The sequence below is a fragment of the Phymastichus coffea genome, unplaced genomic scaffold, assembly GCF_024137745.1.
Source record: "Phymastichus coffea isolate CEN01 unplaced genomic scaffold, Cenicafe_Pcof_1.1 PCOF00114, whole genome shotgun sequence".
Classification (NCBI taxonomy): Eukaryota; Metazoa; Arthropoda; class Insecta; order Hymenoptera; family Eulophidae; genus Phymastichus; species Phymastichus coffea.
The window spans coordinates 612,748-625,934 of NW_026706925.1; the positions used below are offsets into that span (position 1 = coordinate 612,748).

General features: G+C 32.7%; 1 protein-coding gene across 11 annotated transcripts; it reads left to right on the forward strand.

The window, feature by feature from the left end:
* Positions 1-55: 55 nt before the first annotated feature.
* LOC131670722 (sodium/hydrogen exchanger 6) lies at positions 56-13,076 on the forward strand. 11 transcript variants are annotated; one of them, XM_058946582.1, is made up of 15 exons: positions 651-721; positions 1,005-1,423; positions 2,463-2,680; positions 2,808-2,885; positions 3,215-3,291; positions 3,382-3,591; positions 4,028-4,284; positions 4,867-5,069; positions 5,529-5,794; positions 5,876-5,927; positions 6,247-6,273; positions 6,638-6,694; positions 8,022-8,225; positions 8,767-8,856; positions 10,387-13,009. In XM_058946582.1, exons 2-15 carry the CDS (start codon positions 1,192-1,194, stop codon positions 10,468-10,470), a joined length of 2,055 nt encoding a protein of 684 aa, XP_058802565.1. In that variant the 5' UTR covers positions 651-721; positions 1,005-1,191; the 3' UTR covers positions 10,471-13,009. The 11 variants fall into 11 exon arrangements, with proteins under 11 accessions (XP_058802560.1, XP_058802565.1, XP_058802567.1 ...); XM_058946584.1 differs by having other exon boundaries at positions 10,708-13,006; XM_058946586.1 differs by having other exon boundaries at positions 11,465-12,993.
* The last annotated feature ends 111 nt before the right edge of the window (positions 13,077-13,187 follow it).

The following is a 13,187-nucleotide window of genomic DNA, read 5'->3' on the forward strand; positions in this document are numbered from 1 at the left end:
AGCTATAGCAGACAACATATTTGAATATTGGATTTTTTGTTGTCATTTCGCACCTTGCTATAGTCGCTGGCGACTCCTTTGTTTTGACGGCAAGTATTCTTTACGTGACGAGCATAATCAATTCAACGAGAAAGTAAGTTTGAAGATAACAGTGTTTACATGAGTAAACCTAATAATCAGTTGGAAGAGGATACATACCTAAATATATTATATACAATAGAGTTTTACCGAGGAATAGTATTTCCATATAGTCTCCATAGGGTTTACATGTTATATATCCTTATTTAGGCAGTGAGTGCTTTGTTTTGCGTTGACAACTGCCTTTGACAAAAGTCATCGAGGTAGTGTTATTTCAACAGAGTTAATATTAGTGGGTTGGGAATGCTTTCGTACTTTGTAATTCTGATAAGAACCAATTATGTACTATAATTTTTTATGAATGGCAAATATTTTATAATTCTCTCTTTATTATCGTAAGTAAATTATTAGTGTAATTATTCTCTAGCGTTTATTTCTGTCTGTTTTTCTAAATAATTTAAGCGATGGAAAATTAATAACATAGCAAAATAATTATGTAGTGTGCAGAAGTATCGAGAAATAGATTTGACTGACAGTCACGAAACGCCTATGTCTGTCATTTCTAGGCGAAAGATATGTCAGGCGTAGGTGTATTGCTTAATAATTTGCGCAGATTTGCTCGTTTTTCAGCGATAAATTGCAGGTATGAATTGTATAGAATCCATAATCCTAAACGTAGTTCGCGTATCGAATGAATTCAATACATAGAGCTGCTTATTATCGATTAGGTCGTGATATTTTTAGAATGATATTTGATTAGGAAAAGGTAACCTCTATTGTATATATTATTCATTCTATACTAAAAACTCATTTCTTTCCAAATCGACGATGAATACTCACGACTCATCAGATTTTAAATAATTTTCTAATGAATTGAAGTGAGAAAAGAAAAATAAGGAAGACAATCAATTTTGGCGCGTTTGTAGAGCTGTGCTGAGAGGGAGCGGAGAGCTTTTTTCCATGACGTCGGCGACAGTGCGTCTGCTTGCGATTAGTCATCGTCGAATCGTCGTATAGTGTGTCGTGTCGATAAGCAGCCAGGGAGACTTGACACTGCCGAAAGAAGAGGGACATGAGGAGTAGTAGTAGTAGCGAGTCGACCGTGAGTGCGTGATGAGTGTATTGCTGCTGTTATTGGGACTGGGAGTGTGCCTTTTGGCAGGTCACTGCCATGGAGCTGCCACTGACATCGAACTTGATGCCAAGGCACAGTATCTTCACAGACTCGACAGTCTCAATTTGTTGCTGTATACTTTTCTTCTCATCGCAACTGTGCTTACTGTCTGGACTTTCAAGCACAGGAGGCTAAGGTTCTTGCACGAGACTGGCCTTGCTGTTATTTATGGTGAGTTTTTTTATTGTTAAACTCTTTGACTTTCCTTTGTTTGTAATGGTTACTGTAACTGATGTATTCGTTTTTTAATTTTCCTTTAGCTATCACTTCTATTTATTTATTCATTTGCAAATTGTCATTTTATAAGTGACACAATAAGCTAAACTTAATGACAACTTAAATATTTTAAATAAGAATCAGCGAATGATGATCTTTAAATATAACTCTGTGAACAATTGGACATTAATCATCTATGCAAAAATGACATCTAAAACTTGTTATGGCATGATGGAATACACTAACAAATCTTATGTGAACCTCCTTTTTTTATGAACTTCTCTCCATTCTAATTAAAACTACTAATTTTCCTATATAAAGAAAAAAATTTTTTGTTTTATTGTTTTATGAACTTTAAATTTCTTAGACTTAACTATTGATTGCCAAAACAAAGGTATTATTATTAATAATTTTTATCTTCAGAATAAAAAAATAAAGTCAATCCATACAATCTATATAAATCTATATTGAAGTTAATTTTCTAATAAAGATCACCAAGCATTCCAAATATCATTGTTAAAACTTTTACGCAGCTTTTTATTCAGTTATCTCGCAGTTCCCCAACCAAGTGAAAAAAAACTTTTTCGATGAAAATCATTGATCGATCACATACATGTAGATTTGTCTAATTATCGATGCTGCACCTGTTACGTGCTAATAGGGTTGACCTTGACCCTTGACCCAAATAAACCTTATCGCGTATTGTTACGTCCCGTGAGTCTTCTTTTTTTTTTTTCTTTTTTTTTCTTTAACGTTGGTACAAACACGTGCATGTTATATTGCATATCGCCATGTTTAGCAACGTACCTGTTTTGTTTATTCAATCGCAAACGTGCGTAACGTGTATATTGCAACCTAAATACATTATAAATGAGAGGGAGAATTGTATAACGCTAAAATGAAATAGTTGTTGAGGTCTCCAAGCGACAAATTAAGTGTATACGTATCTTTGAGAGATAAAAAGGAAGAATAACAATTTGAAAAACGATTGCAGGTCTTGTGGTGGGTGCGATAATCCGCAATGGCTTCTCGTCTAGCAATACGATACAGCGTCTGCCGGTTGTGCCTGCAGCAGTTTACACTGAGTCGATACCACCGGACCTACTGTTATTTCAGTTACACGAGAATACCACAAGTGGTATCAAAAATAAGACTTTCGCTTACTTGTTCAGGGGCGAGATTTTCAAACAAGATAGCGTAATCGACAAGAAGGTTAGACTTTTTTAAAATGCTTAACGTATCTGGATAAAAAAAGAATAACATATAAGCATTTATCTGCAATTCAAAATTTGCAAGTTTTGATAAAGCTATATCTTCTAATTTTCTTTTGTTTTTCTAGGCCACCTTCGACCCAGAAATATTTTTCAACATCATCTTGCCACCCATTATCTTCCATGCTGGGTATAGCTTGAAGAGGGTAAGGCTTATCAAAGTTTTTTTTTTAATCTATATTTCAAAGATATAAAATTAAAGAACCGTGCAGCTTCTTTGTCCATTTTATTAATAATGAATAATGGATATGATTTTTGCAATCAATTCTAAAAAATCTCTAGTTATATATATCCATTACTTCACACAAGTTTAGCATGCGTAAAAGAATACTCATTAGAAAAAAATCAAGCTTTATGTCATTCTTTTACACCGTGCGTATCGCGTTCGCGACAACAGGTTTTCTCGCGTCGTGTTGTTCTACAAAGATAATGACAATCAACACTTTACAATAAGTCACTTTTATTTTCTTTCTAGAAATACTTCTTTCGTAATCTCGGCGCAATTCTGATGTACGCATTGGTAGGTACAACGCTGTCGTCTTTCGCCATTGGGTAAGTATTTTTAATCTTCAATACGAGATGTCGTTAAACTCATGTATACCCGCATACTTCATACGTCATCATTCTGCGATTTTTTTGAAGGACGTTGCTCTACGCTTTTATACAATTGATGCCGAAGCTATCGACCTCTATTGGCTTTTTGGATACACTATATTTCGGTGCACTAATTTCACCTACGGATCCACTTACAATTATTTCGATTTTCAACGATCTACATGTCGATGTAAATCTGTATGCTTTGGTATTTGGTGAAAGTGTGCTCAATGATGCGGTTGCTATTGTACTTAGTGGGTGAGTGGCGTTAAAAATCTTTGGAGGTTTTCATTGTGTAACTATGAAGTAGAATTTTTTATTCTATTCCGAGGAAAAAAACATTGAAATTTGTATAACTTTGCGCACAATTTTTTTTTTCACAAGGGTGACGTTCTATATAACGATACAGATAAATATCTCAGCGCGAATATTGTAAAATAAATCAGTGAATTTTTATTTTTAGACATTTAAAAAAAAAATTACAAGGTGATAAAAATAGTGATAAATTCATTAAAAAAAAAGTGTCTATTGATTATGAAATAAAAGATATTATTTCTCTTTTCAATTACAATGTTACACGTTTTTCTTAAATAGTTTTGCGATAACGTGAGATAAATAGAGTAAAAAAATGCTTCTGCTGAATTGTAATTTTCCTGCTTAATATAATTTTGTAACAATTCCTTATATTTTTTAGTGCGATCCAGAACTATGGTGAGCGTTATGTGACGCACGTGGGTTCAAATAGTTTCGAGACCGTGGCGTTTTTCCAAGCACTCGGTGATTTTGTCGGCATTTTTAGTTTGTCACTCTTCATCGGTGCTACGATGGGTTGCATCACAGCACTACTCACGAAGTTCACGAGGGTGCGTGACTTTCCGCTACTCGAGTCTGCATTGTTCGTCCTTATGTCTTATAGCACTTTTTTGATTGCCGAGGCTTCCGATCTCACAGGTAAGCTAAAGAGTGTTTGTACATAAAAGGAAAAGAGTTGGCAGTTAAATGATAGATGTACTTTGATAGAAATTATATATGCTATCGCGGTTGTTACGAAACGTGACTGATCTTGCTACACTAGTTGAAAATTAAATAATTTCTCATCTAGAAATTCAAATGCCTGAAGAAATGAACTGATATCGCGCATTCGTAAGAATTAATCATAATTTCATTGTCACGGAAGAGTTGTAAGTGAGTCAACATCATAAGTATGTATTTGATATTCAATGTGCGTGTCAATAAGCTACGATGAGACCATTGAAAGCTTAAAGATAAGTGTAAAAAATAATATTGTAATAATTTGACGGTGGATCGTTTTCTTTAAATTCATTGCTTTAATTATATACTTTTTTTTCAACAGAATAAGTAGTATTATAACAATGAAATTTAAACTCGTGTTTATTTGTGTATTTTATCTTCAGCTATATCGGATATTGTTTTCAATTTTATTAACAAAATAAGAAGTTGAACAATTATCTGATATTTTTTATTGAAATGAAAGAAACCGTTCTACAAACGAAAATTTTTTTCATTTTCCAGGTGTTGTTGCTGTTCTGTTCTGTGGGATATGCCAAGCACATTATACATACAATAATTTAAGTTCCGGTTCTCGAATGAGAACGAAGCAGCTTTTTGAGCTGCTTAACTTTTTAGCTGAGAATTTCATTTTCACCTACATTGGTGTGTCAATGTTCACGTTTCCCAAGCATCACTTTGACTTTGGCTTTATCTTAGCAGGATTTGTATCCTTTTTTCTCATCTAAGATGGAATGTTGTAATCTAATAATAGCCCAGCAGTTTACCTTGCGAGGGATAATTTTAATCGAATTACGTGACTGTTATAAGCTGTTTATGTAAGTAAGTGAGAATGACTCATTAGCATGATGTGATGTGCATAATTTTCCTTTTCAGCGCTATATCAAATGAGATGAAAGTTTATTTTTATAAAACAAAGATAGTCACGACTGTATCTCACTTTGATTCATACACTTTTCCAAATTCTTACTGATTACGCTTGTTTTTAAAATACTGATGTAAACATTTCATCATTTAACGTTTAATTACCATTGACACTTCTTAATTATTCATTGACATCGTAATCGCATACTTCGATTTTTTTTATAGTTATTTACAAATTGAAATCCTATTTTCAAATTATCAAATCATAAAGCAGTATGATTCCTTAACAAATATTAACATAGTTCTGCGCAATGTTAGGCAGGGCGGTAAACGTATATCCCTTATCAGCGTTACTGAACCTTGGGCGTAAGCCAAAGATCCCGATGAACTTTCAACACATGTTGTTCTTTGCTGGTCTTCGCGGAGCAATGAGTTTCGCTCTTGCTATTAGAAATACCGTCTCTGAAGCGAGACAAGCTATGCTTACCACTACCAGTCTTATCGTTATACTTACGGTTATCTTCCAAGGGGGCATGGCATCGCAGTTTCTTAATTGGTTCAATATACCGTGAGTTTTTTCATCGCATTTTTTGTCGTATAATTTAGTTGAAATCAGCTAAAAATTACTTTCAAACAATTGAATTTTCAGAGTTGGAGTCGACGAAGAAGTAGAAGTATTATCACACAATGGAGTTCGAAGTGTGAGTAATGATAAAAAATCAGCTTTTTTTTTTTTCTTTTCAAGAGTAGTAAATAATGGTTGTAGTGAATTTGTGTTGGTGTGAAACATATGAGCTTCTGGTGTCATTTATGATTACATTCAAGTTGTTTCTGTATATAAATATTCGAGATGTTTTTCCAAAGCTTTAAAATTTCAGATCTTGAAATTTTCAAGCTTTAGAACAAAAAGTGGAAAGTCATAAAAAGTTAAAAACAAAGGCACCTGCGCACGTAATTTTTTGTTCGATTTTATACATACACAAACTGCTTTACCCTCGCTTTTTTAATGCTTACGTCTAGAGGTATAACTCTATGGACACCGCTGGGGTTCGTATTTTTCATGTAAATTTTACGATTTTTTTAACTTCATTAATTTTGTTATCATTCTTCAATAACTTTTCGTATAATGTTGAATACATACAATATTATACTGTAAATTTATCAATACATGAGTATCCATTTTATGTCGTTATAAAACTGACCATAGATATTTTTATTCTATTTCGTTTCCATACTTTATTGAATTATTTTGTAAAATATGATCACAGTTAATTAACAATGGTCCTGAATAAGCATTTGCTCAACTTATTTTTCTTACTTATTTGAGCATGGATTTATTTTAATTAGATTGAAATAGTTCGAAGTTTGGAATGAAAAATCAAAATAAACTTAAATTGAAATGTTCAAATAGTCTGGTGGCGAAGGTGGCTTTGGCGAACTGGAATTGCATCGGGAAAGAAGTTCTCCGGTATGTCTGCACAAAACTTTCGAAAGTCGTCAGTCGTGTGTCTCATACATCATATATTTTTATATTCATTATTTTTTTCGTTTAGATTGCCTGCTTTGATGCCTCATATTATTTGGGGTTTTTTATTTTTATTTGCGCTTGAAATCACAATTATACAACACCAATACTCGACATACGCTTTTGTTACTGCTTTCAATTTGTTACTTTGTTTATAAATAATTTCACAAAAAAGTTTACTAATTCAAATTTTCTTGTCATCTTATTAATTTAGTTTCTTTTTATTGTTTTAATTTTTTTATCCTAATTTCAAATGAAAATACCACATTGGTTAGTATAAAATTGAATGATCAAGCATGAAATTGAATTCAGTGAACGTAAACAGAACTATTTTTGCCAATATTTTGCTTTTTTCTGATTATTTTATAATTACGTAATTTTTCCTTCTACTTTTGTTGATCCATTCTGTATGAACCCGAACCGTGAGCATATTTTGAAATGATTACTGTATCTGCATCCGCTAAACAACTTATATAAACGTGTCATTTTAAAACAATGATACACAGTCAATTGGATATTACAATAACTCAGCACGTAGCATGGCGCATATAATTTTTTAATCGATTAACTAACTACAGCAATACTTAATTAAGGCTTGTGCTATTTATAAGTGTATAATTATTATAATTAATTATCTTACACAACAAATAAAATAATTTATAGAGTTTTTTTTATGAATAAGAAATTATTTAACATGCAATCTATAATAAAGATTTAAATATATGATTTATGTTGAGTATGTACAAAAGTTAGAATCAGTTTTTGCATATCTGTTAGAAACTTTGAGTTGTAATTTCATAATTAATTAGTTTTATACGTTAACTTATCCAGTGGTTATTATAATTTTTCTTAAAACATTTAGTAAAACTTGATTCTTATGTAGGTCCTATAAAGCTTTTTTCCAGTAAAAGTAAGTAATTCAAAAGAATATCTAACATTTTGTTAATATATCGCTTTTTGAACTTGTTAAAACTTGATTTTACGTTTTTACCTTTTGTATCAATCAAATAATCAAAGTACAAAGCCTGAATTAAGCTCGCTGAAAGCATTACAATGACATTCTAGACTAAAATATAAAGCGACACACGAAAAAAAAAATGAAAAGTCCAAGAGTACGAGATGTAATATCAGTGTGCCTTGAACTAAAGATACACTGTTCAAATAAAAATCTTTAAATAAAAACATAATAAAAATAAAAGTTGTCGTGCATCGTTGGAACACACATACAGGATGGATGACAAACTAAAGCCTCGTTGTTCACGTTTCACAGTATAATTCTATGCAGGACGGCTCATCAAGCGGCAGCGCAGCAAAAAGCAATGAGAAGGCATTGCTTGCGAGAATTTGGGGTAACTTCGACACGAGGTTTATGAAACCATTACTCACGCACTCAAGACCCACGTTATTAGAGACTTTACCCGTTTGCTGCACACCTGTGGCAAGACTGCTTACTACTACGCAGCAAATGACCCAGGTTAGTTGCTTTTTATATCCATAACGATGATTGTGTTTTTTTTTTAATTTTTAAGTGCAGAGAGTATTGATTGAGCTTGGGTGGATGCTGAATAATAAATAAATTGATTAATTTATTTTAATTATGAACGGTAAATTCTTTGTGATGAAAAATTTTACAACAGTAAATTACAATAATTTTTTATCATAATATATGTGGTGAGATTAATTTGTTTAATTACAAAATTTCGTAAAATTATTTTTTGTGAGGAGGGGGAGGGGTTCAGAAATTCACAGTAATAGCAGAAAATCGTACGTGTTATAAAACTATTTACATTTCATACCTGAAGAAGCAGTGTTCTTCGGTAATGAAATTGTAAAGCTTCAAATATGTTTTCTATTCTTTAATTTCATTATTTCTATAAACAGAAAAGTAAATTTTTAAAAATAACCACGTCCGTTCTCGATCCAAATCATAAAACAAAAAACATCGCGTTCACGAGCTTAACACACCGCTTCGTTTACATTTTCTGCTTCGCCGAAAACAAAAATTCTGCATACAGGATGACATGGGCCATAAAATCGATTCAGATTCGGATCTATGCCTGAACGATTCAGAATTGGAGAGGCGACGCCGTACAAATGGTCAGCCGGTGAGTTACCATCAGCCCACTCTCAACTACACTGTTAATCCGTGCTATCAGCCTAATGCTCCTGGTCCGGAGTCTAACGCCAACGCTACCGTTAGGGCTGACGAGCCTTATGTCATTCTCAACCTTAACAGGCATTAAAAACTTGTCGCATAACCTTCCCTATTTTTAACAACTCATACACACGCTATTTTATAATCGTTTTTGCCACTAATGCAACCATCTCACGCAAAACGGTATTTTTTTTTATTTTAATGGATATTATTATTATTATTAATATTATAACCATTTATTCTTCTCTTTATTTTATCTTAATGTATTTTTACCTACTATACGAATGGGCCTTACTTTTTGATGTAATCAGAGTTGAGCATAGAATGGTCTTCTGATTGAAAATGTTTTTGGCCTTCAAGAGTATCACGCTAGTCAGTAAAAATATTTTTGTGAAATATAATTATAACATACTATTGACGTTTTCAATCAGCAAGGTCAGATTAATTACAATTACATTACAACATTCGTAATTCTTGTATTTATCTGTACACGTGAATTGAAACAGATCAGACTAGCGCTATTCGATTTAACTTTCGGTTGCTTGCGCAACATATTTTTTTTGCTCAGCTCTGAATTGAAAAAATTGTAGCTTTGTAAAAAAAAAGCCGGTTTTTTTCTTGCAAAGCTGACAATTTATTTGAATGCACATCAAACTATACTAATAACATAACAATACTTAATACGTATTATTTTGAACAAATATGTATTGCCAAAGATAAACGCAGGTACAATTTTTCGTGTCGTGTGACTAAGAACAATACGAAGAAAAAATAACGACAGAAAAAAAATATATATACAAATAGTATATTTAAAAAAAAACTGTACAAAAAAATGATGCGTGAGTGTATTCGTGTTCAACGATCAAAGCTGTGATGAAAAGATTACACTTGTAAATATCGTGCGAAGTGCTGCTCGTTGTTGCTACTGTATTTATCGTGCAAGTGATGTATATATTACAGAAACGTCTGTTTTTTTTTCTTTGATGTGCGGTAGTATCCTACCCCACCGAGTGACGGTGATATAGTCAGTACTTATATTTCTACTAATCAATTAACACCACTATTAAACAGATAACAAAATCGTGCATTGAGGCATTGCTGCGATGTTAGTAGCAGTATCTTTCGCTTTTTACCAAATGAGTACGTCGCTTGTTGTGATGTAGATATTTTTTTTACAAAGTGCGAATAATTTCACTTTATTATTGACTTCTTAATAAAATATAGTGCATGGCATGCGCGAACAAGTGTGTATCAATTAATCAATGCCAAGACAACAGAAAATTCGACCTACTTTGATTAATCTTTTTCAATATCTCATTTAACACAAAAACGGAAACTTGAAAATTATGTTTAATGTCTGTTGACGAAAAAAAAGGTTCAAAAGCTTTATAAAATTAGCGTGCTTTGATATTTTGTTTGGCCATAAAGAGAATTCAGATGTTATATACCTGACTAAATCGGTCCTTTGGACTTTGTTTAGGACAAAATGCACGTGACCATTGACGAGGAGCTTGCTGGAAGTTTCATCGCCGAAGAAGGATATATCCCGTTGCGAACGCTATAAATCTTATATGATATACTTGTAACGAAGAATTCGAACGTAACTGTGATCTTTTTTTTCTATCTTTCGTATAAAGACTTCTCGTGACAACAGTGACTGACGAGAATCTCAGACTAAGATATTAAGCATAATTTTCCGCCGTGTAGTGTGCTACATCCATCACATAGTTTACTTGTTTTCATGTGAATTTTTAAGTTTTTCACGCTACCTATGTCTATTCTTCTTCTTTTGTATTGTTAGAGCGATAGCGATATGCTTCTGCATGATTCTGCAACGGAGCCGCTCTTGATGGATTGGTGAGCATTCGTAGTTCGACCCGAGTTCCTCCAGTGATTTTCAAGTTCCGTTTAGTTCTAATTTGTTTTTGCTTTTTATCTAATCGACTTGGAAGTAGCTAACTTTAATTGTACAAACTGTTTTATTCTGCTGAGGGAGCCTTCGCTAATTTTCTTTTCATCGGCACTCGTTCATGACGTTTCACATTTCCTTCGATATGGTTCCAATAAGATACTGCATTAAAGAAAATCTAGTATATCCTACTTTTATTGTCACCAGTCAGTTTTTAAATCGAATAATTTTTAAAAGTTAGTAAAGGCTTGCTTTGACAATTAATTTTAATGACTCAATTTGATATTGGCGATTTTGTGATCGCGAAAAGAAAAGAAAAATAATATAACCTAACTATATAAATAGTTAAGTTTGTAAAATCACATCTTTAGTATCGTATTTAAGAAATTTTAACGTAACAAAAGTAATATATTTAAACAAATTGTCCAATTCCTATATAACGTAAATTTGTTCCTCTACACTATATTAATTAAATAAGTTCCGAGCCAAAGCATGCTATATAAAGCGGTTCTCAACTGTCTCCTTCACCTACCTTTTGCACTACACGACTTTCTAATTCATTCCCTTCTAATTCATTCGTCGTAAAGTATCACAATACGCTCGCGTATATATGACTTATAATTTTTTATATATATTGTTTCGTTCACAGACACCTACAGTAAGAGGCGTCACAAACAGGTCACACGTGTAGTGTCCGCAAGGTTTTGTTGAACAAAAAAAAGTTCTTCGATGTTTTTGTGAGTTTTCTCTCTATCTATCTTTATGAGTTTCCTTTTCCTTTTTCTTTTTTTTCCTACACGTTTGCAATGCCACGTTTTTTTAAGTTTACTTAACGAAAGAGAAAATGAAATCTGTGTTATTTTTTCTCTGAAAAAAACAATTGTAGTGTCATTTTGTCAGTGGTATAAAAGGATGTTGAAAGTTTGTTATAAAAAACACGTTACTGCGTGCAATATATTTATTGAATGCGACAATCTGAGAGTCGATCAGTATTATGAGAGTTGCCAGCTTCCTAACATTGTTTTTTTTTCATTTAACAATTGGCATAATTAATTGCAACGAAGTACCTATACTAAGATTGAAAAGCTACTTTTTTTCTTGATAACTGTTTCATTTACTTTGTAAATCATAATCAACAATGTATGAGAGTTCTTTCGTCTTACAAACTCTTCATTTTAATCTTACTTTTACAAGTTTTTGATAATGGGATAGAAAGAATCCAATAATATCTCTGCTTGTTTTGTAGTTACTGACCATTCTCTAGTATAATTAACACTATTAGCACTCCAGTATAATTAGCATCATTATATGATATTGATTTTAAGTAAGAACAAACACGATTGCCAATATATGAAACGAGTAACTTTTCAATCTTAAACTTATATAATCCAGAATACAGAACAAAAGTCATGGTAATAATGTATCAAGCGCATCTCATATCGAACGCAGTTGTACATCGAACAAAAAAAGATGAAAAAGAATGGATACAGGAAGCCAAGCATAACGATATTATTTGTACGGTTACCATGGGACAGCTGGGAACTGCGGCGAGAAAAGTTTGGTCCGGGACCACATTGTCATCCTGTTGCCAAACTAACGAGGAAAAAGAATCGGCAGATTAATCGATAAGCGTAACAAGCGTAAATTTGTTAAATGATTGTAGTTAGCTAGTCGCTAGTGTGTAGCTTAATTTTTACCATCTCGACGGAATACGCCTCCTTTTCATCTCAGTGCTCGATGTACAATAAATGTCGGCAAAAGTTCCGATAACATTACTTAACACACACGTATATTTGGCTACTCCCGAGAGAACGAAGGATGATATTACATTGATATTCATCGCGGCTGCTTTGTATTTGCGCTCGTAGATATTTCCTAGGTTTGGCTGTGACCGTCGAGAATCAGCTAGAGCGATGTCAATTGTTTTTTTGTACCTTCGTCCCTTCCTTCTTCTTCGTTTTGTATTATTGTTTCGCGGAGTAGAGCCGACGGAGAGCCTTTAAGATGTTGCGTGTCTGTTTTTAAATCTGACATGCGATAGTTATGTCATAACTATTGGATTTAACGGTAACGTTGTGATATCTATAATACACAATGCGGTGTTTAATAAAAACTTTGTAAAAATATATTTAATCTTATGAGAATTGCATTTTTCAATTATATGCCCTATTTAATCCATTAAGTCATCCCAACTTGCATTCAACAAGAAATACATAATTGATGAATACCCATCTAAATTGAAACCAGCTCGAAGTCAATTAGTTATTTATGATAAGCTAATTGTAGTTAATGTATATCATTATTAATTACAATATCACTTCATCAATGCATAATTCGATAACAATATTTGTTATACAACTTTCTTGAGGATT

Coding starts and splice junctions, on each gene's coding strand:
- LOC131670722 (XM_058946577.1), top strand. CDS start 1,192: ATGAGTGTATTGCTGCTGTTATTGGGACTGGGAGTGTGCCTTTTGGCA. Junction 3,292..3,381: donor CTGTCGTCTTTCGCCATTGG/GTAAGTATTTTT, acceptor ATTTTTTTGAAG/GACGTTGCTCTACGCTTTTA. Junction 5,928..6,246: donor CACACAATGGAGTTCGAAGT/GTGAGTAATGAT, acceptor GCTTACGTCTAG/AGGTATAACTCTATGGACAC.